This window comes from Gymnoscopelus microlampas, assembly GCF_963454915.1.
Source record: "Gymnoscopelus microlampas genome assembly, chromosome: 20".
In the NCBI taxonomy this organism is placed as follows: domain Eukaryota; kingdom Metazoa; phylum Chordata; class Actinopteri; order Myctophiformes; family Myctophidae; genus Gymnoscopelus; species Gymnoscopelus microlampas.
Window position 1 is genome coordinate 25,337,180 of NC_139957.1, and position 26,797 is coordinate 25,363,976.

A 26,797-nucleotide genomic window follows, 5' to 3' on the forward strand; every position below is an offset into this window, starting at 1 on the left:
GTGTGCGGGCAACGGCTCGAAAGTACCAGTATAACGTTAAGGAGAACTCCTTTTAACGCTATGGACCAGAGCTACGTGCGCGCGTGCAACTACTCGCTCGCGCGCGCACACACACACACACACACACACACACACACACACACACACACACACACACACACACACACACACACACACACACACACACACACATGTACAAACGCGCATACACAGTACACGCACTCACTAGTACCACCACTCGGTCTTGAAGCCATGACAGACGCGCGCGCACATACATGTATGACACGTGCACGCGTGAAGAAAGCAATGATTGTGTAGTGTAGTGCGTGTGTGATGCTGCCAGGTGATAGATAGCCATGAACACAGTTGGTATCCAGGGAGTGCTTGAGGTTTATTAAACATAGTGGACTTGTTGTCAGTTCTAGTAGAACATAGTGGACTTGTTGTCAGTACTATAATAGCCCGGGCGTCTCTTGTAACATAGAATGATGCACTACTCCAACTGGCTCATTGGTGTTAAAAACAGAGCATGTATGAGAAATGCATGTAAAACGCCGGACATGGAATGGAACAGCAAAACATTTGACATGGACGCGAACAACAATCCTCCACCTGATCGGAACAGAAACCCATCTGAGCTCAGCAACCATCTTTGGAAAAAAGGTAGGATGTAGTCATTCTTCAACCCCTGTGAAAATTGGTTTCATTATTTTTAAAAAAACATATTTTTAGGCCTACAACTCAGAATTGCTGGATGGTCGTAGTGGCAGGGCATGCATTTGATGAATGATGATCGGGTCATATTATTTGAGTGGTGTATAAAGCAGTCACAAAAACAGATCAGTCAGTTTCTTGTTTCCAAATCCACCTCAGGTCAGAGTTGAGGGCGAGGCGTGCCTGGTTACCACGGCAACGGTCAGCTAACAGGGCTTGCTAGCGGGCTAGGCTAGCCCCCCTTTAAACGCGTCTTTTGTGCATTTTTTTGCCAGCATAACGCGGACTAAATCCGTTTGCTAGTTTGCCAATGAAAACACTGTGGCGTGTTGTACAAATACGCCTTGTTATGGATCATCTAGATGAATGCAGTTGGCAGCACTTGGCAGAATGGATTGTAAGTTGTGAACTACTAGAGCTAACCGCTGCTTGGGTTATATGGTGGTGACAGACAGGTCAAATAGGAGGCATGAAGCCGTCTGCTGGTTAACGTCTGCTATCGATCGCCGGCTGAAATGCCATTTATTTATTTCACAGCACAATAATAAAACATATATATATATACTGTTGAGTAAAATAAAAAAGAATACAGTTTAGCTGTGTATCTAGCCTTCACGCCTTGGATTAAGACTATCACATATGTATTTTTTTTTATCGTGTCTAACTTTTACTTTTGTATCTACGATAGTCTTGGCTACCACCCCACAGTGTGTCCCGCACTTTCACTGGTAAAACCCGTACTTCTCCGTACATGTACAAAATATATATATATGGTGCTTACACGGTTGCCCCAAATGTTAACTCGCGCTTCGGAGTCTTTATGCAATGTATTAGTCCGTATTTTTCAATAGATATGTGTTTTAATCCCGTCTGTGTCGGATTCTGTCTGAAGTTCCCTGTGTTCCTCAATGGGCTGTAGTGACGGGGCGCATCCGGTGAGATTCGGTATTACACTCAATGTAAGCAGTAAGTAAACGAGAGGGATAAAATGTCGTTCGGCCACAGACGGGATTAAAACACTCCTTTTATTGAAAAAAAAAACTCCGAAGCGCGAGTTAACATTTGATGCAACCGGGTAAGCACCTTATATATATATTTTGTTGTACATGTACGGAGAAGTACGGGCTTTACTGGTGAAAGTGCAGGACGCACTCATTGGGGGGTGCTAGCCAAGACTATTAGATACGAAAGTAAAAGTCAGACTCGAGAAAATACATCTATGATAGTCTTGAGCCAAGGCTAGCTGTGTATCTAACACATATTTTTTGTACAGGTTACAAAATAATCAAGAAGATTGGAGAGGGTACATTTTCGGAGGTGGCGAAAACGCAAAGCCTAAAAGATGGGAAATTCTATGCGTGTAAAACGATGAAGCAGCCAATTAACAGGTATTTATTTTACACATCAACAAATTGTGTTTTCTTGTTGGGTCATCAAGTCTGTGCTGCTCTCTTACTTCCCATGCACTGCTGCTCCCCATGTATCCGCTTTGTGATATGGACCCACATGGACCCTTGAAACTTGAGCCAGGAGTTTGACACCCACTGGTCTTATCTAATCCTATGTTGGATATCAATATCCCTGGCCATGACCTTGACCTTGTAGTGGTGAGATGGATGTCTGTGTTTAAGATTATCTGGTGGTCCTGACCCATGCACAGATTTGTATTCATCATGCATTTTGAATCCATCTATCTAATCCTAATTACTAATCTACCATTTCATGATCTATCATACAGTAACATTCTTATTGTTAACTTCCATTTGTAAATTAGCACTATGGAGTTAATGGTGTTATTAACCACTTAAACCCCATATGGTTGAGCGGAGTCCCTCAGGGCTCTACAGTATGTCTTTTCTGTTTTCTGTTATTATGGGGAAAGCTTTTCCAGAAAATAGCTGATCGACAAGCTGTGCGTTTTCTGCGAAAGCTTTCCCCACAATACGGATGCTGGGGTTTAAGTGGTTAATTACAAGTAGCCTAATTATATGTTCCCTTGAAGGGCCAAATTAATGATGGTATTAATAACAATACGTATTATTTTCCCTTGCAATAGTGTGGAACAGGCTAACAACCTCAGAGAAGTCCAGGCCATGAAGAGACTCAGCCCACATGCAAACATCATTCAGCTGCATGAACTGATATTGTGAGTAGCCAACTGTGTTCCCCACATATCTGTTGTAGCCTACTTGTAACAAAGTCTGTATGCAATTTCTGTATTTTCACAGTTTCTATGTATGTAATTTATGTTTGATTAAACATTTAGCGACAAAGAGACAGGAACCTTGTCCTTGATTTGTGAGCTGATGGAGATGAACATCTATGAGCTCATACAAGGTCAGTATATGTAACTGTAAACAAATAGCCTACAGTTCTATGACTCTCATACACCATGTGTGTTCAATATTATACTGCACTGTTCACCATACTAAAATTACTGCAGCCATTTATGTTATTACCCATATATATATATACATGTATATAGACTGTACAAGTTTACAGCCTCACAAATCTATGGTTGTGCAGATTCTATTTTATTTAATTTTGCAATATGCATTATTGGCACTTCTTTTTGCTATTTTGGTTTATTATGAGCATTGCGATCTTCCTATTGTAATGGGCTGTCCTGCACTGTTGAGGATCTGAGTAAAAGAATGTCACTGTCTTCAATGTTGCCACAGCTGTATTGTAAGAGCATGTGAAAACAAAAAAAAAACATTTGTAGCTGAGGAACTGCAGTATAAGGAAGGCTGGGCGTACCCTACTAGGAACCTCTTATAATGTATGTGTTTTCTGTGTCCTTTGCAGGGAGACAAACCCCACTGCCAGACAGTACTGTCAAGCAATACATGTATCAGCTTTGCAAGTCACTGGAGCATATGCACAGGTCAATCCTGAAAAGATAAATGTAATGCAACGTGTAATACAAATAAACAAAATCCTGAATTCAATGTGTATTGAAATTGCCTGTCCTCCCTTTTTTTTGACAGATGCGGGATCTTTCACCGAGATGTGAAGCCAGAAAACATTTTAATCAAAGTGAGTCTCAACTGATCTAGAGTATATGATTTGTTTTGTAGAGTAAAACAAAAAAAGATGATGGCAGTCATACTAAGCACACTAATATTTTATTCCTTACTTTTAGCAAAATGTTCTGAAACTAGGAGACTTTGGCTCATGTAGGAGTGTGTACTCCAAGCCTCCCCACACGGAGTACATCTCTACACGATGGTACAGAGCCCCTGAGTGTCTCCTCACTGACGGTTATTACGGCTTAAAGATGGACCTATGGAGCGCTGGTTGTGTCTTCTATGAGATCATCAGGTACCTTTCCTGGGGGAGTATGCCAAGACTGTAGTAATTAAATAGGCTTACAGATCAGGGTGGAATTCAGGGAAAGGCTGAGGTATGCATGAGCTAACGCCAAGGGGAATTGAATGGCCTTATGCTTAAATTTAATTAATCCTTAGCATATTCTCAGAAATGACAAAAATGATTAAGTGTATTCCTTTCTTATTGCCTTGGGCTGCTGCCCAGTCTCATTGTAGCTGGAGGTATAAACAGATGTCAGACAGATGCCATTTAAATGAAATGCCTTTGTTGTTGCAGACAGATAATATTGTCACTATATATTTCAGCTTGAACCCATTGTTTCCTGGAACCAATGAATTGGACCAGGTTTCCAAGATCCACAATGTCTTAGGAACACCAGACAGCAGTCTTCTTCACAAGTTTAAACAGTAAGTTTTTAACTTCCATAAGCTCCATAGGTTATCAACGGTCTATTGGTTAGAAAAGAGACATTCATACCCATATGAATCAAACTTATTTTGTGTGGATAAAAAAACAAAATAACATTAAACCTCATTGTTCTTTTGGATGTCTGGTAGGTCCAGGGCGATGCGTTTCGACTTCCCCCCTAAGAAGGGCACAGGGCTCTCCAGGTTAATACCTCACTGTCCTGGCCCAGCCCTGTCGCTGCTTTTTCAAATGCTTGCGTATGACCCTGACGAACGTATTACTGCAGAAACAGCCCTGCAACACACATACTTCAGGGATGTCAGGTAGGAAATTTGTGTTTCCAGTTTAATTTGATTTTTTTTTGCATTAACAGTAAAAATAGGTGAAAATGTAGTTACATATCAAAATTCACAAGTGTGTGTAAAATCATCACATTTCCTTATTTACTGAATGTTGACTCTTTGGAGATAGATATATTTTGCATGACCCCATGTGCTATTTAACAACACAGACTTAACTGTAAAAGACAAAGGCTCAGCTAGATTGCATTAATAATGTAAAAATGGACTCTACTTCCGCAGGTTAACAGAGAGAAGAACTGAGAATCTTCTCAGGGTTATTGGGACGGTAGATGTAGGAGAGGGTGGTGGAACACCAAATTCTGTAGATCACATCTGGCGGCCCGCAAGACATGGCAGACAAGTGAGGGCAAGACATATGAGGAAGGCATCATTCATAAGTGTAAGACAGTCAATCAAATCAATCAATTTATGACTGTATAGTGAGAATTTTCTTTTTTTGCAATTAAGTGCTACCACTTTCTTCCTTTCACAGCACAATATAAAGCATGTAGCAGAACCCCTCATCAGACGAAATGCCCCTCACTATCCCGCAGAGTTACCCAAACTCAACATGGTGGTACCAGGCCCACAGACCACATATGCAGTGCCCACTATGCCTGCTCTAACCATCACCCACAGAGGCTCACTGCCAGCCATAACGTCCAAGAAGTGCCACCCGCGGTTGGCTAAGGTAAGTAGTAAATACAAGCACCACACAAAGCACTTTTCCACTACTGAACCTAATCACCACTAGAAAATACAATATTTCACCTGCAATTTGTTTAAAAAGATAACAAAATTTAGTTGATAGTGACTTAAAGAGCCACACCTATAATGTCCACAAGCGCTTTCCCAGTTCAGGCAGGTGCCTTCGATAGTGGTTTGTTGATCCTGCATCCAGTCTGTATTTCCTCTCCCCATAGCCCAGAGATGAGTCACACCGCTCGGCTCTCAAGAATTACTACATGCCGCCTCTGGATCGGAAGCGTGGAGGCTACTGAGAGACACTTTTTTTTGTTGCCTCCCAGGCCTTTCACTGGAGAACTGTTTCAATGGAACAAGAGACCTGCACACTGGTGTAAATAATCCTCATTCATCTGCTTGTTTGGAATGTTTAGAAGACGGGACACTTCTACTGCTGTCTTTGAATAGTAATTCAAACAAGCTCAATATTATGAGGAATAAGGAAATGAAGCCCTCAAAGTGCACCACCTTCATAGTTACAACTACGATCATTACATGTAACCCGATTTGTACGGTCAACAGATAATTCCATGTCAATGCATTCAAGCAATGCCTGGTGCTGTCAAACACTGAATTGTAATTTTGCATAACCCAGAAATGGCGTCTACATAAGCAGTTCATGTTTACAGTGTCTTAGAAGTACTGCAATTTGAGCTTATAAAATAAGCTAAGCAATAAGTATAGAACACAATATCGCTTTACTATAATTGAGTTAATTGGTGTAAATCTTATATTAATGATTATGTGCAACTAACTATAATTGAGTTAATTGGTGTTAATCTTACATTAAGGATATGTGCAGCTACATGTGATGTTTCACAAGGCTCTGAATGCATTTTAGTGACAGAAATGTCATAAAGACAACTGCCTGTAGAGAAATACACAGCATAAACATTCACAATAAGGTGCTTCAGATTATTCCCATTCGTGAGAAGCAACATAGTATTTAGGAGTCGAAATGTTTATCCAAATGTACTGTATGCCCAAAGGAAACTTTGTAAAACCCATAACAGATCGTGTTGAAGCTTCATTACATATGCAGTTGCATAAATTGGCCAGGGATTTCATACCTGAAGTTCTTGTTCATTTACAGACATCAACTCAATCTGCACTTTTACTCTTTGAAATTGTACATGGTGTCATGTCATCACTAACCTGCGACATAAATACCCCAATTTTACGTATTTTGATTAAATATTCTCACGAACTGTCAACACAACAAGTATTGTAACAGAACAAGTTTGAGAATTGTATGCTTTTTTAATGAATAAAATGAGAAATATCCATCCATGTTAATTAAAAAGATATTCACTTCATCTTTCTGTCTCCCAGTTGGTGTAGGGTCATTGAACTCTTCATGGTGATTGGTAATAATCACAAAATTACCATTCACCAAATAAAAGAAAAACTTTGATAGTGCCAAATTTAAAATGCCCTTTTGATGGATACTTAACTCCTCAAGTGTGGATGGCTGAGCATGCTCCCCACTACAGAAAAGCCTTATTTTGGGACAGATTTGAAAGGAGAGCCAAGTCGAGGCAGATCTTTTGAGATTCAGCTGTTGTCAGCATGACTTCCTGTGCTTCATAGACCTCCACACTTGACCGTCCCTTTGTATGACTTCTACACATTTGCAAATAAGTACAAGTAAGCAATTTGTTTTAGCCGTGGGGCTTAATACCACTAATGTCTAAATACAATAAATGTGGGTGAATCTTGGAACAGAAGGAAAAAAAGAACAGAAACCTGTGTATTCAAGATTATTTTAATATTATTAATATGTATACTTTAGGGTTTAGAAATATAACTATTAATGACAAAACTTCCACTGGAGTAATGATCATTTGCTTAGCCCCCCTCCCCATCAAATCACTGAATTACAATATACACATTATGTTACAGAGCAGATTTAAATCTGAAAATAATATTAAAATAAATGCTCAATAGATAAAGGTTTTTTAATCATTTTCTTCACCTACTGTATTAGCCGTCTGTGAGTTCTGAGCACACCCAAACAATGTAAAGCCATTTTCTTCTAAACTAATTTAAGTGCAAACATTTTTTTTTCTTTAAAAAGACTATGATTGCAGCATCCAGCTTTATAGATTCAGGTTTCGAGACCGAGGATGATAAAGCCAAGTGCAACAAGGCAGTCCTCAACCCTCCTTTTTTGTTCCATTCTAGTAGTTATAAAACAAACATAGATAACAAAATCAGTGCAAAGTTGTTGATGGGAATTTTCTAGTCAACATCTGTCCACATTATGTGCACAGATGCAAATTCTTAAGAAGCCCATGCACTTGGTTATAAACAGGACAGTTCACCCAATATTCATATTTTAGTCAATAACTCTCAGCCCCAGAGCCTAGGCCAATGCACCAGGTTAAAAGAGTTAACACATTATGAAAACGGAATGAACTATCCCTTTATTCTCAAGCCACAATTGACCGGTTTGCATCTAACAAAGCCAAGCTTGAATTCCAGAGGGGGGGGGGGGGGTGAGATCAGAGTCAGAAATAAGGACAATAATTCTAAAACATTGTAAAACTTCAGGAGACAACACATTAGCACAATAGTCCAATATTGCACCACACTCCATTCATCCTCTAGGTCAAGTGAGTGATCATGAAAATAATAGAAAAGCAATTAACATAAATGGGGTGGGAAGGGGGAGTGAAAGAAAAAGAAAACTTGCAATGCTTGCGGGGTGAAGAGCAGCACCAGACTCTGGGTTGCAGGGTTCTTTAGCAGCAGAAATATTGTGGCTATACTACTGTTCCACTGGGAGAGCTGGCTTGGTTTTGGGATGACAATAAACCCTGGAAAAGGAAAACAAGGAGATTTGCATTGGGAAAGTTCACAAAGCAAAAAGTCAAGCAACAAATAATTAATAAAAAAAAAGGAAAAAAAGGTGCCTGGTCATCACCCTCCCCTGCTTTAATGAAAGGCCTGTGCACAGCAGTGAAAGTGGATGCTGAGAGAGTAGAGCTAAGCCTAATACTGTCTTTCAGAGGATTGCTTGATAGAGGTCCCTGTGTAATCGACATTTTATGACTGAGCCACTGCTGGTAATGCACAACAGATTGACTAATCTTGATAGTGCTTGATAAGTTATAGATGCAATGACTATTGACTATATAGCGCCTCACTCAAGCAAGTCCTCTCAAACACAGGCAATATGCAAGTATACAATAAATGCATACCCATATTGGGCTGTAAGCATTTGGCACGGAATTTGCAGAAATTTGTTTGGCAAATACAAAGGCCTTTGCATGAAAGCCGAACGCATAACAACAGGGTGTGCAGACAATCGGACAACCACTTTTTGGGTCTGTGCTGCTGCTAGGAATTTGTGTGTGATTATTAAAGTTAATGAACACAACTGATCTTTTCCCTCCTATAAAGCCTACACAGGAAGTCCCGAATATTATAGAGTGAATATATTTTCTTACCCTCGGTTAGCTTTGAAACTTAGGCCTATAAGGTTTGCATGGGAAAGCAGATGTACATGAAACAGAGTTTGACATGTTAAGATTACTAGACTCATCTGCCTGAGAAGTCTTACTCTACACCTACAAAATGCTACTGAAAATGTCCACACTTTATTGTAAGGTTTCAGAATACATCTTGTTGCTCAGTTACATCCAGAGCAAATGCCATCTAAAAAGATGACCAGCACTTGTTCGCATTGAAATTCCGCACATTTTCTACATTAAAAAGAACTTACCACTTTGCCAGGTCTTGCCCATGTGCAAATAAATCCCTCCTGACAAGCAGTCACTAAACAGTCCTCTAAAAATATGAGTACAGTCAGTCTCTCATGTGCTATCTTTTTACAGATGAGGGGCTCCAGTAGGGGTACGTCCTCCATGCGTGGGCACAGCAGTGTGCCCAGAGTCTTAGCAGGGTCCGTTTTGGTTTTGGTCAGCAGGTTGAGCTTGTCGCTGCTCTTGCTGCTGATGTGGCCCATGCTGTGGTTGCGTTTGTGGTCCTTCTCGTGGTGGCGCTCCTTCCGGTCGTGGAGTGACAGCGTGGCAAACTTGCTCACACCCGTGGCGATGGCACTGTCCATAATTCCGCTGCCGAGTCCACCAACAACACCACCGCTGCTGGCCTTGTTAGTGTTGTTTGCCGTCGTGGTGGCAGCTCCAGCCGAGTGTGGCAAGCTGTTTGAGCGCGGTAAAGTGGCTGGAAGGGAGTTTACACCAGGCGTAGTGGCACTGGTATTGTTGCCGTTAGTAGCATTACTAGGGTTGTTAGTGAGTATTGTGGCGCCCGCAGGAGGGCTAGTAGCGTTCATGACATTAGTGTGTGTCCGTGTCCGCGAGAGCGGGAGGTGGGGGAAGAGAATGTCCTCGGTGAGATCCCAAAGGCACAGCTGAGTGTCCTGGCCCACCGAGCCGAACCGGTAAGTCACACTCACAGGCCGGCTGTCTGTGGAGTTGCGCTTGGAGAGCCGAGACTGTGTGCTGTTGGCCCTGTCTCGCCCAAAGTGGATCATCTGATCCTGAAAGTCCTCGTCACTGCCACTGAACTCCATGGGGTCACTCTCTTCCACGCTGGTAGTGTAGTGATCAAATGCCACTACACTCACCCACGACTTGTGGCCGTGACCACGGGCGATGACCCGGCAATCTAGGAACGACCACACAGTCACCAGGTCGTCCTCGCCACCCGCAACAATGTACTTTCCATCCGGGCTCCAACATACGCACAACAAGCCGCCAAAGTAGCTCTTCATGGTGCCGTGGAGCTCCACCGCGTCAAAGTTGAACACCCGTAGGAAGCCATCTTGACTTACACAGGCTAGGAACTTCCCATCGGGAGAGAAGGCAAACTCGTTCAGTGCCCCCTCTCCCACTGTCCATTTGAGGAGAGGGTTCCGCGTGGATTTGCTCTTACACGTGTGCACGGAGTAGTTTTCTCCCTGCTTGAGGAGCTGGTAGTGTGGTGCCGTGGTGCCACAGGTGTGCTCCACGTTGTACAGGTACATACTCCCGCTGGCATGGGAGACCAGGAACAGGCTCTCGGAGCCTGGCACCCATTTCACACATGTTACTCTGGACTTGTCTATTAGTCTCTGGGGGGATGCAGAAAGGATGGTGGGTGGTGAGGACAGGGGGGGTGAAAGGGATTGAGAAAATAAGGGAGGAAAACACAATGTCAAGTTATATTACAGTATAAGGACACAGAACAATGCAATAAACAAATGATGATCATGTCTGTTTTGTTCCAAAGTTTATGTAAGGAAAATGAAACCATAGTAGTAGTGTAGTGGAATTATTACTAATAAAACATTTCAGATTATTAATACTACAATAATTATTTAAATATAAACTATAAGTATAATTTGTGTATAACGATTAAATATGTACTCATTTATGTCACATAATATTGCATATTGTAGTGTACACAGTATATCATTGCTTGTCTTTATATGTTCAATTATTATTGAAATTCTTTATTAGGAATAGCCCCTTAAGATGTAGCATCTCGTTTTAGAGGGGATCAATCAATACAGTACAGTAAGATATACTATACTTATGTTATTCAATAACGCATCAACCTCACCGAGACAAACTCCTGATATGTGCAAACACACTGTATCACAGCAGAAATCTGTTCCTTTTATTGAATAATTAGCAAACAACGTACATTTCCATGTTTTTCTCCTTCATAAAACATCCAGACTATGTAATAAGTTGACAAGCATAATATGCCACCATTTGACAAACATAGTTTAATCAGCAATACAGAATAATAGTGAAGGATCAATACATAATAGATATTGGTTTTGCCTGGTACCTGGCCGACTGACACTGGATATGTAGAATTTGTCCATTACTAAAACCCAATACAAAAAGCTGTGATGTCAGACATCAATGCATTGTGAGCTGATTTTCTGACTGCGCCACATACAAAATGATGTTGTCTAATACAGTACGATTGATTATATCGCAGTCATTTTTGTCCAGCACTGAAAACTGCCAGTAAAGAACCCGGTCTGAAATGGAGGCAGTGCAACTCTAGATAAAGTTACAATTGTATCTGATGTTGAAAAGTACAGCATTATTCTATCCTTTCTTCTTCCAAAACTTACTTCCTCATTGAAGAGTTTGCTGGTCTCCTTCTTGATAGGGTCAATTAGCTGCACCTGTCCTGCTGAGAAACCCACCAGCAGGGACACGCTCTCTGCCGTGGCAGTGAGGTGGTTGAAGTCATGGCAGGTAGGCTGTGTTCCCTTGTAGATACGCTTATCTATAGGTTTGCTCAAGTCAGCAGCCTGCAGAGATTGAACAGACAGGTGTGCACACACACACACACACACACACACACACACACACACACACACACACACACACACACACACACACACACACACACACACACACACACACACACACACACACACACACACACACACACCAAGTTGGTGGATCTACTAAACGGAAGTCAGTAATCTTCTGTTTAAAAAGGCATTGACGCACTTTATCTTCAAGGCAAGTGAAAGATAAAGTAACCAGCACCTCAAAATAAGGGTACAGTCGAATAACAGGATTTTACATTATGTAGCCTAATCACTTTTTTAACAATAATATTGTGCTGCCTGCAATATATAATTGTCTATGCTGGCACGCAGATAACCCCCATATAACAAGTCTGCTGGTTAATGATTCACACTTTACACCTTCCGTGGAAAGGAAAATACTTCCAGTGGAAGATGATAATGACTCAGTTCTTCCTCTGATTTTGTTAGATGTAACAGTACAATACTTCCAATCCTGGTCAACGGCTTTCCGAAACATCATCATCAGACAGACAATCTCATACAGGTAGTTCAAAAAGCCTACTAGCCAAGATACAAAACATTACTGCCAGACTCAGTCTATAATACAAGTGGCAGTCTTCTTTCTCAACTTAATGGGAAGACAAAGATAGTCAATCACTTCCCTACTCCAAATTCAGTTTTACAAAAGATATATAACATTTGGCAGCAGCAAACTCTACCCCAGTCTGCAGGAAGAATGCAGACTAAGTGGGGCATATTGTGCAATTTGAATGGGTAGTTAGCAAGGAGTTTCTTTGGTCTTATATAGAAAGGGAACCTCTATAGCACCAGTAGAAACAAAGCGAGCATGATCAGCTACCTATACCATAACATTACATCCTTAGAATGATCCAAGTAAAACACTGAGTCCAATTGTGGTACTAGTGATCCGTCAGCATTTAGGCAAAGAGCCCTTTAAACTGGCAGACCACAGTGATGTATTCAACCAACATCATTAACGTCACATCAATTCTGAACTGAAGTGACACGCTGAACACCTGCCAGCCACCGACAGGTGTTATTTATTTATGTCAAATCCCCAAGCTGGCATTAAAGTCAAATTGTGTGTTTTAATGTAGTTGTCAGTCAATCAGATTCAAATCTAATACAGTCTAGAGAAATAGTTCTCAAACCTTAAAATTCCATGGTCTCTCCTTAACTCTGAACGTATACAAATGCAACCAAATGGACCGGTCAGAGTTACAGACTTGTAAGGGTAAATTTAGACCCCCCTGAAGGAACCCTGAGTGTCCATAGAATCCACTTTGAGAACAACTGGTCTAGAGTACATGGACGGTGGCCTCCATCTATCTGGTTGGATTTATACTCCGGCGTACCACGGTGTGCGTCGCTCACCAACAAGAGCTGATCTACAAGCGAAGCCAACGACGCGTCGCGGGATGCGATCATGTAAATCATCTCTTGTAGATCAGCGCTTGTCGGCAAGCGACACCGTCGTACGACGAGGTATCAACACACACCAGGCTCAAATAAACGCAGATAGTTATAGTTGACGTTAGCTTATCCAGGGCTTGTTAGCTCTGGTTAGCTTTCAAAGTCAAACGCAGTCAAAAACAAAACAAGTACCTCGAAAAGAACACCTCAAAGATAAACCAGCATGTTGTCTTTTACATTCAATGTTGTTGACATCATTGTCGTTTGCCGTGAATAAAGCAAAACCGAAACAACCGTTACCTTCCGGACGCCTTTGTAGATGTAGAAGTAGAGCTCACGGCCCACATTGAAGCAGACCCTGTCGCCGTTGCCCGACTGGTCGTTGACGTTGACGAAGGACACCTTGACGGGGTTGGAGCCCTGCGAGTTGAAGGGCACGCGGTTGGGCCGGCTGTACTCCGAGTGCGTGAGCAGCTTGTAGACGCCTTCCCGGGTGGTGAACTGGGTCTTGATCTCGTTCATCTCCTTCCCTCCTCCTCCTCCTCCGCCTCCCTCCGCCGCCATCTTTGAAAATTAGACATTCATTCCTTTTCCTCCTCGCGCGGAGTGCGTGCGCGGGTCTTACGCACCGGAGTGCGTGCGCGCCCCCGTTTTTCGTAACGGTAACCGGAACGCTCGCCCCAAAACACACTCGCCCCAAAACACACTTGCCCCCACTTACTTTAGCGGACCGCTCGCCTCCAGCGGTTCTTGTATTCTTGTATCGGTTTTACTGAGGTAAGGTTAGAAATAAGTGTAGGGTGTTATGCATAGTTTTACTGAGGTTAAGTTTAGGAATAAGGTTAGGTTTTGGCACTGTTTTACTGAGGTTACGTTTAGGAATAAGGTTAGGTTTTGGCACTGTTTTACTGAGGTTACGTTTAGGAATAAGGTTAGGTTTAGGCATAGTTTATGAGGTTACGTTTAGGAATAACCATTCATTCATCCTTTGAAAACGCGCTAGCGTATCTCCACGACCACACCACGCATGTCATGCAGGGAATGATTATCATATCCCTCCGGAAAAAAACTAGAATACACCACTGGCACTGGGAATAATGTTAGGTTTAGGCATAGTTTTATTAAGGTTACTGTGGTAAATGGACCATAAAGGAAACGGCGGAAATACGGGTTCACATCCGGGAGGCGGGGAATAAGTTCAGCGTTCAGAGACCAGAGCTTTTCTTTCTCCAACAATTCCATTTTATTGTCAAGAATTCTCGGCAAATCCATACATACAAGTCAATCGTCGTACAGCTCCCTTTGTTCATAGAAATTGGCTTCATTGAACGTGACGTCTGTGTGTACCCAAAACACAGAGCCCTGCTCACTCATAATGCAGGCCATTATATAGCAAGACAGTTAACACAAATAGCCTCTGCAGTCTGTGACTGTCAATCACATGCGTGGGCCCGCCCCTGCTTGGTCAATACAATGCATTTAGGATCTGCCTTGATTTGTGCACATAAAAGTATTCTCTTAAACCTTATCTATAGAACGGTACTTTTCCATACACTCACGTTATAACATTATTATTCAACATTTTATTAGCTTTGAAATAAGTCTAAACAGTAACATGTCTGACGTGGTATAAATGATTTACATGATCAAAATGACTTAAAAGAAACGCATCATTAATCTCGGATTTAAGAGACAGAATGATCATGTTATCCCACTATAAAGGGTTTTTCCCTCGGCCCTATTTTACTAAAACTTAGTCCTATATTTATCTGTGAATTTAGAGAAGATTAGTAAGCATTTAAGTTTGTTCCACCCAAGTGGAGAGCAGTTGTCAGTCTATTGGCCCTATTGCCTAGTTTAGACTGCGCTTAGCTCAGCTTGATTCCACGTTTAGACTCACATCCAAGACACAGGACAGAACAGCTGAAGGTGTCACCTTGGCCAATTCAACAGCTTTTAGCCACTGCTAGAACATCCTCAAATAGCGACTAGTGACTTTTATGGTCTTCACCTGTTTATGAGACACTCTACCGGTTTTGTGCTTACAATGTACTAATATCATAATAATTTCATATTCCACTGTATTAGCCTTGAAATACACCACATTACGTTTAGGAATACCTGGTGGAGACCATTCCGAGGTTGCCGGATTTGCCCCGGGGTGACTGTGTTTCGGGGCGAGTGTTTTGGTATTTCTCCCGGCCACCACCATCGCAGCAAGAGACTTGATTTTTGATTGATGGTTGTTGCGATACAGTTTAAAGTATCTCTAGGATAGAGAACAAAAAGAAAATGGAAGAAGAATTTGGAAAGTAAAATGCTTAAGTAAAATATGTATAATACGACTTTGTACAGTCTTTGTTTCCGTCATATATTTAAATGGGGAATCATATATTTTGAAATCATTAATGAAAAAATATAGTTTGGTGTGGTATCATTAGTGAAACAAATATTTGTCCCAATTAAGAAATTAAAGCAAATGTATTAGTTAGTTCAGCAGTTGCCTGACAATTGGCTAACTAACCAATCATGGCTCAACCGTCCCTCTTCATTGTTTACGTTAGAAAACTAACGTACCGTACGTACAACTCCCAAAAAAGCTTCGGCACTGAGAGTTGTATTTCTCTTGGCTGTGAAGGATTCACCTGCCTGCGTCATCACATCAAACACACCTGTTACAGTACCTGCAATCAAGGTTGTTTGTTAAACAGGTTGATCTGAACCAGTGCGACAACTTTTAACAATAAGTTATGGCACCAAGGAGGAGACAACGGCTCCATTCTTTTCCAGGTAGTATTATTTTGTTGTCGACATGGTATTGTTTTCATGTGATTGTTTTCTTAAATTATTAATTAATTCCATGTTTTTCCATTACAGGTCACAATGATGGAAGTGGTGGCAGCCAAAATGTTGACAAGCTTGCTTTCAAATACATGGTGAGAGTGTTTGACTGAATGCTTAGAATTCCATTTTATCCACTACGTTGGAAGAAACAACGGTTACTGACAAAACAGCAATGGCCGTGTTTGATAAATTTCTATCAACATACATGTAATAATGTGCCTGATAACTGGGTCCTGTTAACACATTACAGTGGAACAGTAATCATTTCATGCTTTCCTATGTTTTACTTCTCACAGACATGTGAAAGTGGTAATGGTTACAGCAGGTAGTCATGATGGAAGAAAGAGTTCTACAAATAGATGTGCAAGGCCTCTATTTTGCAATCAGGTCTTTAACCCATAAAAAACAGGAAGGCATCTGTTGTCATTACTGATTGTCATCAATGCTAATTTATTTTTTAGCATTGGCTATTCAAAAATAGCAGATATACAAGCTCACAGTGGGTCACTTTGTGCTGCGCTGCAAGCTTGTACAGCTGCTATTTTTTAACATTTTTGAAATTTTTTGAAAGAACTACTGGTTTAGAAGGCATTTGTAGAATCGGTCTTAATGGTTTAAGTGTTTGGGCATAAAGTGTAGGTTGGTTCATACTGTAATTCACTAACATGTGGCTGCCACACTATGCAAGAGTGGAGTGATAGTGGGCAACTTTGGTTTTTCACCAGATGTGTAAAGTGCAGTCAAGTACAGACTCTGAGTCGGAGATCAGTCCAAGATGGTCGGACACCAGCACCTTGGTATTTTTATTCATTTATTTGTATTTTGGGCACACACACACACACACACACACACACACACACACACACACACACACACTGTAGCCTACTTGCTGAGTCAGTTCTGCTGATCAAAGATGGATAATTGATATACATGAAATCACCTGCCTGTATTTTCAGTCACACATACAGAATCAAAATACGGTTTCAGCCTTGTGGGTGACGACACATGATGAATTATGCTTTGTCTAATTATACAATCCTTGAATCCTCATAGTCAGCTGATGTTGTATTTTACACTGTATTTTATCAACCAGCAAGTGCTTTGTGATTGGTGCAAACCCCGTTTGAAACCACTTGTTGTTGTTGACGATCAGGGATGTGTGAGCAGTGCCCCAGAGAGTGGAACTGTTCAGAGGACATTGCTGTTGTCACATAAGCCGGCGGCACGACATCCTTGTTACACTCAGGTAAGCTTCTCAATTTCTAAATCGAACCCATTCACCAGAGAGAAAAATGTGTTCTGCAAACCACAAATACATTGAATCGTAAAATGTTAAGGCAGGCATGCCCTCAGAAAAGGGTTTGGGGCACACCCAAGAGAGGCACAAGGCGAGTGAGTGCCCGCACCGAGCTGTGTGATGCCCACGCTGATGACTGAGCGTTGTGCAAGTTGCATACCGATGGGAATCAATCATAATATACTTCAAAATTGCACATAGTGCTGGACTCATAATATACTTCAAAATTGCACATAGTGCTTGACTTGGAAATCTAGGAATGGGTTGACACGGTGAGCATCTGGAAATGTTGATATGCAAAGTATTTGGGTGCAGAAATTCAATTTATTTTGTGGTTTGCAGAAATGTACAATGCCAACGTATGTTTTCTATGTTGACCAGTCTTAATCCATCCAGTTCTGTTGCGTGTGTGTGTGTGTGTGTGTGTGTGTGTGTGTGTGTGTGTGTGTGTTTGTGTTTGTGTTTGTAGTTTTTGGACCCCTACGATGGTAGCTCAGAGGATTCTGATGAATCTAGTACCCCCAGCAGGCGACCGAGGCAGCAGGGAGGGGGAATAGGAGGTTGTCGGTTTTTGGGCCGGAGCAGGCGATTCAGCCACCATCACTCTGCCCCCGCTTCCCTCAGAGAGTCAGTGAAGGATGGGAGGAGAGATCCCACTACTGACCAGCCTCAACAGCATCTCACGGATGTTCAGATGAGATCGGGAAGTGACTCTGAGCTGTGGGTCTGTGAGCTGGAGGCTCCGTCTTCTCTCACCGACAGGAGTGGCTGCACAGATCCTGTAGGGGAGATGCTCGGTGATCAGGCAGTGCAGGCTGGATCTGTGGATTCTGATGTACACTGCAGATTTGATGATTCGGGAGTGTTCACCACCAGATCCTCCACCCCCTGCACCCCTGTGGGAGAGATATCATTCCAGCTGCCCGATGGCACCTCTGAGAGATCCCCTAGCCCCTGCACTCACGGATCTCTCTACAAGAGGAAGCTGACTCTCCCTGGGGCTGAAGTGGTGGATTTGGAGGAGCCAAGGAAGAAGCAGTGTGTTAACATGGAAGAGGAGCAAGGAGAAAGGGTCTCACTCTGAAGTGTGTTGGGGTCACAGCTAGCCTGGCAAAGTCCGGCCACAAATGTGACTTAATCTTGAGATTTATGCCTAATTTGTACTTGTCACTCACCGAGTTGAAAATCACGTATTTTCAGCGAGTGACATGGTCGATGTATATTAACTATAAATTAGCGATCAGGCTGGCTATGCATATGCAAGGCTAGGTCACCACCTCAACAGCACTGAACTGTAACCACTAAGCATTTCAGGGGTACTGATTATACAGGGATCATTTGCAAGTCTCTAGAAAGGCTAACTCTGAATCTAAATGGGCACTCTTCTGAGATGCCAAAGAAAAAGATGTCTGACTGAAGCTTTTATCAGTGTAATGCAAAAGTAATAACATCATGGCTTGCAATTGTTTCTTGAATAATATACAGAAGTATGTTATGTAATTATGACAATTATGCACTATTTAATATTCACAGCCTTCACACAGTGGCACTTTATTTTTGTTTCCTCCTTCAGTTCACGCATTCTTTGTAACCAACCAATGCTTTGTTTTATGCTAAGCATTATTTGGGCAAGATAAATTGTGATTTTGTTGGGAGAATACTTCATATAATTTGAAGTTATGCACATGAATGTTCTATTGTACAGTATGTTAAATTGCATAAGTAAGGGCAGATTATGATTCGATTAAATAAAATTACTGGTTCTGCCAAAGCAATTTTACTCTTTTGTATTCATAAGCTTTTCCACATTTATCATTTGATGGTAGTAAGGGTTATCTACTCTAAAATGTCATTTTCTTTCGTCAGAATAGTGGCACCTTTCTACTATCACATGTGCCTGTGTCAGTTACTAATTTCTGACCTCAGGCACAAAATTAGGTAACTTGTGTGTTAACCTTTTTAGTAACGCATGGGAACTATGACTTAAAACATACTGTATATTATTTGAAAGCTCAGGCCATCCTCCTGCTGGTTATTTACAGGTGGTTTATTTTGAATCAATTATGGCTTGTTTATACAGTAGTCTGTGTGATCTGAGCTGCCATCGGTAATGAAAAATAAAGATCATGGGTTAATAGTTTGTGAATTGCTTTAGTTTTAAATGCGTTAAACATACGTTTGCATCTTTTAAGCTCATGTGACCAAGGCACTGCATTAAAAAATTTGAGCCATGTCATCGTACCACTGTGCGTACTCGTCCCCTACTAAAATGGAAACAAATTGTTACTTATGTCTTGCTATAGCCTGGCCTGTAGGCAGCTATGCATGGCAGGGTATTCCAATCAGTCCTGTGTATTGATATCTGAAGAGTTAGCCTAGCTAAAAGCCCCATTAGCAGCCACTAGAGTCCACGCTGCTCCTTACACCCAGCTGGTTATACATAAAACTATTATGGAAAGTACATGGGGCAGGGGCGCAGCCATGGGTGGGCCTGAGACTTCGACCACCCAATCCATTTTGCAAATTCATTTTTTATTTTAATTTTTTCTGATAAAAAAATCAAATAACATAACCCTAAAAATCCGCCCAATAACCAATCCAACCGATGGCGCACGGGTCGGGGACACATGCATGCGCGCCCACCCGCTCCTGCCTAGGCCCAACCTATACTAGCGTTCTGGCTGCACCACTGACATGGGGTCACTCAAATAGTTATGGTTCATCTGACAGGGAACAATGTACTCGGCTAATTTCATGGGAATCTTCCCACTAGATTTTAGGTACAAGAAGACATGGGGTCAACAAAATTTGGAGCCATCCTCTTGCGATGCACAGACAATTCCAAGCTCCATTAAGCCGGTGGTTTCCAGTGGGTCTCATTTGGGACGGAAATGGTGACCGACAGCCACCCTGCCACTATCATTGCAAAAAACTTGATGGATAGATGGATAGATTTTCATTTAACTATGGGAATGATCAGTGCACCAGCTATTCACTTCACTTTTGGGTTGAAAACCTCAACATAATTGTCTCTGAAACAGATCTCAACCAACTAAGGTGTTGCTTTGTGGCATGTTAAAAAGCATTTGCACCCCCAGGTGCGTATTTAATTGCTGAAAAAGGTATAGTAGTGCATGCACAGCCGTTGGTCCAGGTGCTTAGACAAACAAAGTATAATGAAAAAGAATAAAGTCTGCACACTGGTAGATGCAAAAAGCTCCAGAATCTATTGCTCGCCAACGTATTTAATTGCCACCTGGATTTAAATCATAGATTCTTCTTCTGGTTCTTAGACAACCGCCGAAAGACCAATCTGGATGGAAAAATAGACCAAAGAAAGGCAAACCAAGCATTTAATCCGAGAAACCCGAAAACCAAAAGATCAATAACCAAGAGACTACGTTTAAATGAATTATGCAGTTTATTTTGATCTATCCATTGTTGTTCCATCATAAAATCACATGCAGATTCTTTCATAAAAACATTGCATTACTTTCTCAGACTTCCCTTAACATTTATCATTTTCTGCCAACTTCCTCAGACCTTCCTAGCAACTTTCCAAAACAGTGAAAATGGATACAAAAGATTAAAGTTCCATAACTGTTACCAACTATGATTCAAAATTGGAATACAACACAAACATTTTAGATTTGACTACATTACGGTTAATGGCTGATAACTATGGGTCATTAAGTACGGTTAAATAAGACTTCAACAGTAAGATGTTTCCATCTACTCGTTGCACAGAACAGCAACACCACGCTCATAGAAGTTGTGTGGGTCCTCCTTGGTAGCGATGTCAAAGTCCACAGTGAAGATGAGGTCTGACCTTGTGAAGTTCAGATACACAGGCAGAGTAACCTGCAGGGAAGAGAAAAATGTAAAAGTAACCATTTCAGTTTTTGGGTGGCATTACTGAATTGAACAACGTCACTGGGATTCTTTTTTAAAAAGGCTTGTGACCATCATTAGTGCCAGTTGGATATGTATTAGATATGTTCTGGCTTTTTACCATGTGTCTCTTCTCAGCATTAGCTTGCTTGATCCAGCGCAGCTGAGTGAGGGGCAACTCAGTAGAGATGGTGTTGGACAGGGAGAGCTTGTTGTTCGTACAAGTAGCCCCCTGCAGTTTCAGACCTAGAAGAGACATAGTATATGGATCGCATTAGGACAGTTTAACAGAAAATCTACGTAAGGACATATATCAGGACAAATACCTTTAGATGTAGATGACAGGCAGTAGCAGTTTAGCATTGATAATTAACTAGAACTATTAGACCTCTTGCTGTACGCTACTAGAATTTGTGAAGGACATTTTCCTTTCCCTGATTCACAGTCAGCCGTTTCCCCCATTCAACCCTGCTGTGCCATCAACAACATTAATCCCCCACTCCCTCCCGGGTACTGCACACATGCTGGTTGTCCGACCTTTGATGCCGAAGCTGCAGGCATCCAGTGCAGCGCCCTGGGCGGTGGTGACATTGACCTCCAGACACAGCTCTTCCAGGGACCAGCTGTTTGCCTGCGCAACATACTGACGGGTGGCGGTGATGTAGGCCTCAGGCACAAACAGGCTGCCTATGCACACATGGATGTTCTGACAAAAAGAGAGTGGGAATGGAAACATGATGAGTTGACATAAACAAGAACTTAAGCAAAGCATTACAACTGCACTAGAGGAAACACTTTGCTGCTATTCAAGAGATCCCAAGCCTTGTTCTATACAATAATTATGTATGTCATATTTTATACAAGGTCTGCCATACCTTAAGTTCCTTAGCGCCCCCACTGGCTGCTCCCTGGGAGATCTGCTGCAGTTGTTTGATTCTCTCACTGAAGTCTGCCACCCACAGAATCACTGTCATTGTGGCAGGGACGGTGTAGCGAGCCCAGCTACGAGGGAGAATGCCTGGGGAGACAGACAGGCTCCACTGAGTAAAACAGGAACACTATACAAGGAGCAAGTAGTTGCTGAAATAAAAAATCTGAATGGAACATAAGTTGTTTTCCTCTCCATATGCAGAGTGAACCTCAAGTATAAAAAAGTGAAAACACGTATTTTACCTTTAACAAGGTCATTGATGAGTGTGCGTATGTCATTAGTCTGTTTCTTCTTGCCCTCGCACACCGCCACCACATCTGACAGATCCTGACGAATATCCTGCAGCATCTTGCCTCCCATCTTCACCTCACGCTCAAAGAAGCGGAACAGTGGATCCTGGAGAGTGTGTGTGTGCGTGTGAATGCATGTGTGTTGGGGTAGAAAACATCAACTTAAATAAAAAAATAAAATAAACACTCAACAGTAGAGATGAGTGTGAAACAAGGCAGCATATAATACAAATATTTCTGCGGTAAAATGCACCAAACCAGAATAGGACAGTGAGAATAGGAAAGTGACAAATAGGAAGTGGACAAGGCTTGCCCGTGGAGAAGCCAAGCCAACTTCAGCCCGCCACCGTCTCCCATGCTTCCAGTTACCTTGATGTTCTCCACTGTGCGCTTGAGAGGGTTGACTGCTTGAGGTATGAGCTGAAGCCAATTGAAGGAGGTGGTGTGAAGGATCCTCATCCAGGCTGGCTGGGTGTCTGACGTGGACGTGGTGCGCTGCTTTTTCTCAGTCTCGTAGGCAAGGTCATCCTCATCCTCCAACATCTGCATTTTCAGCATCTTACCCATCATGTCAGTGCCTGCCCAGCCCAGCAGAGAGAGCCAGTGAGCAAGGAAAGAGGTGGGGGCAAGGCAGTGGTCAAGCCCATGGTGGGAGGTAGGGAGGTAGGGGGAAAAATAAATTAATTGTGGAACAACGACACAAGTTGCTTTGCCTCTAGACGGTTAATAAGTGCTGCTGTGGATCTAAAAAAATAAGCAGTTATGCCAGTCACACAAAAATGGAATTAGGAACGCATGCAGTAGGATCACAGACAAAAATGGCTTCAGGCACAAACGTAACATGACTTATATTCAAGGATATTTGCATCAAAATTAACATTTTATAAAGAAAGACAGTGGTTCTTCAGGTAAACACTGAAATGAAGCAGATTCCAAACATAATGGGACCTGTTGTGACAGGAGTAAAACACCACCAAAACAATGGAGAGGGAATGAGAAAATAAAGTGAAAATCAAGTGGTTCAAAGGAGGATGGAGGTGTAGGGGTGAACCAATGGATGGGTGGATGCTTTGTAGGTTCAACCGTGGGACTTGGGAGGCATGCAAATCATTCCTGGGGACAGGGGATGTGATGCAGTACTAAAGGGGTCGGGGGATGCGTTTGGTCATCTGGTCTGCGGTCAGTAGGTCAGTGTCAGAGCGAAATGACATGATGGATGTGAAATACAGCTGCTGGAGGGTGAGGAGAGACACACACCGCACAGCTCTTCCTTTGGACAGAACACCTCCACGTACGCAGTATGGCTATGAGCCTGCTATGTAAAACTCAGATGGAAGGGGATGCTATGAATATCGGCACAAACTATGAGAAGAGGAAACCAGAGGAATGGATGGAATATGGGAGAATCTAGACAAAAGAACAGTTACATGTTTTTAAGTCAAGACAGACAAATAGTATTCTGCCCAAAATCGAACTAACCAACACATTCATAAACACTCCACTCCAGAAGTCTGTCAAAGTAAGAACACTTAATGTTGGAATACAGAGATGAGATGAAATGAGATTTGTGAATTAAACAAATGCTTCTCCCAGAGAGTCCACTCCATGCCTGTGAAAGAGCCACACTAATAAACCACATATTATCACATAGCAGGCGAGGAAGGAGAATGAGAGCAGTGTCGTGGTGATGCAACGTTATAAGATTTCCAGAGACGACAGCGGTTGACCGAGGCATACCAAAAGTGGTGAGCAGGACCTTCTCGGCGTTGCTAGGCAACCCGAGCCAAGACGGAGTCTGGGTGTCGGGAAGCATCTCCACCCAGTGCATGAACTCCTCACGTCTGGAAAACATAATGATAAAAAAACTGATTAGGTGTCTTTTTAATTATTGGTGTGTGGCATTTCCATTGTTTATACGTTTTTCATTTGATTGCTGCATTATCTGCAAATCCCTTAGCAAAGCACTTGAGACGTGCCGTAAGCATTAAAGGGATAGTTCACCAAAAAATGTACTTATTTTCTATCAATTACACACACCATGAAGGCTTGAATTCATGGAGATGTTTTAGTTTTTGTCGCATTCCTAAGCCAATAATTTGATGACCGGTGGAAAGATGTTAATGTCTCCGGTAGGAGACTCAAAGTTGACACTGACACTTAGAGTCTCCTACCGGAGCAACTGCCGGTCATCAAATGATTGGCTTAGGAATGTGACAAACTGAAAAAAAGTCTCCATGGGGTGACTAATAAATAGGAAAAAGTCATTTTGGGGGTGAACTATCCCTTTAAGTCACGTAGAAGTGCTTTGGCAGATTTTCTGAAACAATCTATCTATTACACACAATGTTACAAATAAACTACAAACACAATCTAACTACTACCCCTTTATTCCCCAGGTGTCAGAAACAGCCACTGACCGGATGCCCTCGGGCATCTTGATGTCCTTGTGTCCATCCACTTTGAAGGCCAGTTTGAACTCGCTGTCAAAGCTGCGAGTGGTGAAGATGCGGTCCAGGAAGGTGTTGAGTAGCCGCTGGTCAAACTCGTTGTCGATGCGGCCACCGTAGATGGACTGGGCCATCAGGGTCTTCAGGGCGGCCCATGGGATCTTGTCTGGGGAGATGTTCTGACGACCCTGTGTGTGTGTGTGTGTGTGGTGTGAAGGAGATATCAGCCATAAACCTTTAATGTTTTATCAATGCCAAGTTGTCAGATTTGATGTATGTCATGGCATGAATGTTTGATTCTGTCTGACCTTAGCAGTGTCATCCAGCCAGGTGTCCACAGTGTCGCAGGCAGAACGCAGATCAGACTCTCCAAACTCGTATTTCTTGGACCAGCCCAGCGGGGCGTAGCGCAGACGCTCCTGGATGACAGCATGGAACCAGGCCAGCAAGAAGTAGAGACGTGCCCGTTCGTTGGGGGCCTGGAATGAGAGGGACGAAAAGAGTTGAGTGACGATGATCTATCTTTATCTATGAATAGGTTGAATAACATGGACAAACAAGGTTTGGAGGAAAGCATTTAGAGGTTAATTAAGCGTGTGTGTGAGCTGGTTTTTGTTACCTTGCACATGCGTGCCACAGGGATGTTGCTGAAAGTCCTGAGCATGTTAGCCTTTACACCTGGAGGAGGTTCAAACACAAAGATCCTACCGGCACGCAACAGGTTCACTGGCACCTGGCAGGAACAAACACATAGCATTAGAAGTGAAACTCAAGAGAATATAAAGGAAAACATGCGGCTAACAGTGTTCATGAATTTGTAACTGTTATAACTGTTGATAATCACTGAACGCAATTCAAGAGTGACACAGTTTACCTTGGGATTTATCTCCATTGTAAGGAAGAGCCTGAAGCTAGCATGTGGCTGCATGGAGTGGAGCTTCTTCTCCAACTGCATCAACCAGCCAGGGGCCAGGTGGACGTTCTCCAACATCACCCACCTGCAGGAGGAGAACCGTTAGGATAGGACTGGACATCTTGAGAAGGCCAACACACATTTAGAGAACGTTACTCACCTGCCAGACTTCACAGCGGTATTGATGTCTCTGTCAGCCTTATTGAAGCCCTCAGCAGAACCTTTGGACAGAGAAGAAAGAAAGATTTATATAATGTCCTTATCATCTCATTTATGTAGCCTAAGTAGGATCAGAGCATTTATTTACTGAAGAGTACAACGTGTCCGTTTACCGATGGAGATGGAAGTGATGTGTTTGTTCTGTTCTGTTGCCAGATCTCGGACCAGGCCGCTAGCATCGTAGCCTGGTACAGAGCACATCAGTACTGGAATACTGGGCTTCACCTACACAGGTAATAGAAAAACAATCCTACATCAGGGAATCCGAGTGAAAACTGCGATTCAGGTGAATTTTGAACAATTGTGAATTGTGCGTGCACACACACACACACACACACACACACACACACACACACACACACACACACACACACACACACACACAGAGTATAGGAGCTTTGACAGTAGTATGAATCATTACACTTTTTCTCCATTTTGAGCTCCACTCCAGCACCTACGCCCCCCACTAAATTAATTGAACAAGAGTAGAACCTCATTATCCACGATGTTAGCCAGGTCGAGGGGCTGATCGATGACGGTCATGAAGTTGTCTCCGAGCACCCTGGACACAAAGATGTGCGACATGGCCAACAGGCGGTCTGGACGGAAGGCATGGATCAGCAGCAGCTGGTGTACCGCCTGGCCAATGGAAGCTAAGCAGGAAGTGGCCATAGGAAGTACACACAGGTTAGAAAAGGTAAT

At 42.5% G+C, this 26,797-nt stretch overlaps 3 protein-coding genes across 5 annotated transcripts in view; 1 reads left to right on the forward strand and 2 right to left on the reverse strand.

Moving 5' to 3' along the window:
• The first annotated feature begins 245 nt into the window (after positions 1–245).
• Positions 246–6,826, forward strand: mok (MOK protein kinase). Of its 3 annotated transcripts, none has more exons than XM_084043868.1 (12): positions 246–663; positions 1,988–2,102; positions 2,771–2,860; positions 2,981–3,051; positions 3,523–3,601; positions 3,705–3,753; positions 3,860–4,038; positions 4,353–4,454; positions 4,605–4,778; positions 5,037–5,196; positions 5,290–5,487; positions 5,698–6,826. In XM_084043868.1, exons 1-12 carry the CDS (start codon positions 486–488, stop codon positions 5,728–5,730), a joined length of 1,428 nt encoding a protein of 475 aa, XP_083899994.1. In that variant the 5' UTR covers positions 246–485; the 3' UTR covers positions 5,731–6,826. The 3 variants fall into 3 exon arrangements, with proteins under 3 accessions (XP_083899994.1, XP_083899993.1, XP_083899995.1); XM_084043867.1 differs by having other exon boundaries at positions 5,720–6,826; XM_084043869.1 differs by lacking the exon at positions 246–663 and adding an exon at positions 1,002–1,111 and having other exon boundaries at positions 5,720–6,826.
• An 87-nt stretch (positions 6,827–6,913) lies between these two features.
• On the reverse strand, positions 6,914–13,827 carry wdr20a (WD repeat domain 20a; the record flags this gene model as incomplete). The annotated part of the gene is made up of 4 exons (XM_084043866.1): positions 6,914–8,359; positions 9,268–10,620; positions 11,641–11,823; positions 13,564–13,827. The coding sequence occupies 4 exons, from the start codon at positions 13,825–13,827 to the stop codon at positions 8,306–8,308; spliced, it is 1,854 nt and encodes a 617-aa protein (XP_083899992.1). The 3' UTR covers positions 6,914–8,305.
• A 6,979-nt stretch (positions 13,828–20,806) lies between these two features.
• Positions 20,807–26,797, reverse strand: part of dync1h1 (dynein, cytoplasmic 1, heavy chain 1) — a 44,126-nt gene continuing 38,135 nt past the window's right edge. The window contains exons 65-78 of the mRNA XM_084044219.1: positions 26,588–26,748; positions 26,209–26,320; positions 26,037–26,097; positions 25,838–25,961; positions 25,583–25,696; positions 25,272–25,442; positions 24,934–25,151; positions 24,254–24,357; positions 22,886–23,094; positions 22,469–22,622; positions 22,171–22,313; positions 21,833–22,001; positions 21,417–21,541; positions 20,807–21,265 (exon numbers count right to left, since the gene is read on the reverse strand). Coding sequence (XP_083900345.1) covers positions 21,137–21,265; positions 21,417–21,541; positions 21,833–22,001; positions 22,171–22,313; positions 22,469–22,622; positions 22,886–23,094; positions 24,254–24,357; positions 24,934–25,151; positions 25,272–25,442; positions 25,583–25,696; positions 25,838–25,961; positions 26,037–26,097; positions 26,209–26,320; positions 26,588–26,748 — 1,994 coding nt within the window. The 3' untranslated portion in view covers positions 20,807–21,136. The remainder of the gene's footprint in view (positions 21,266–21,416; positions 21,542–21,832; positions 22,002–22,170; positions 22,314–22,468; positions 22,623–22,885; positions 23,095–24,253; positions 24,358–24,933; positions 25,152–25,271; positions 25,443–25,582; positions 25,697–25,837; positions 25,962–26,036; positions 26,098–26,208; positions 26,321–26,587; positions 26,749–26,797) is intronic.

Bases quoted from the DNA above. Each gene is read 5' to 3' on its own strand.
- mok (XM_084043867.1), top strand. From the start codon at position 486: ATGATGCACTACTCCAACTGGCTCATTGGTGTTAAAAACAGAGCATGT. The intron at 2,103-2,770 runs GTATTTATTTTA...CCCTTGCAATAG, and splicing joins ATGAAGCAGCCAATTAACAG to TGTGGAACAGGCTAACAACC. The intron at 5,488-5,719 runs GTAAGTAGTAAA...CTCTCCCCATAG, and splicing joins GCCACCCGCGGTTGGCTAAG to CCCAGAGATGAGTCACACCG.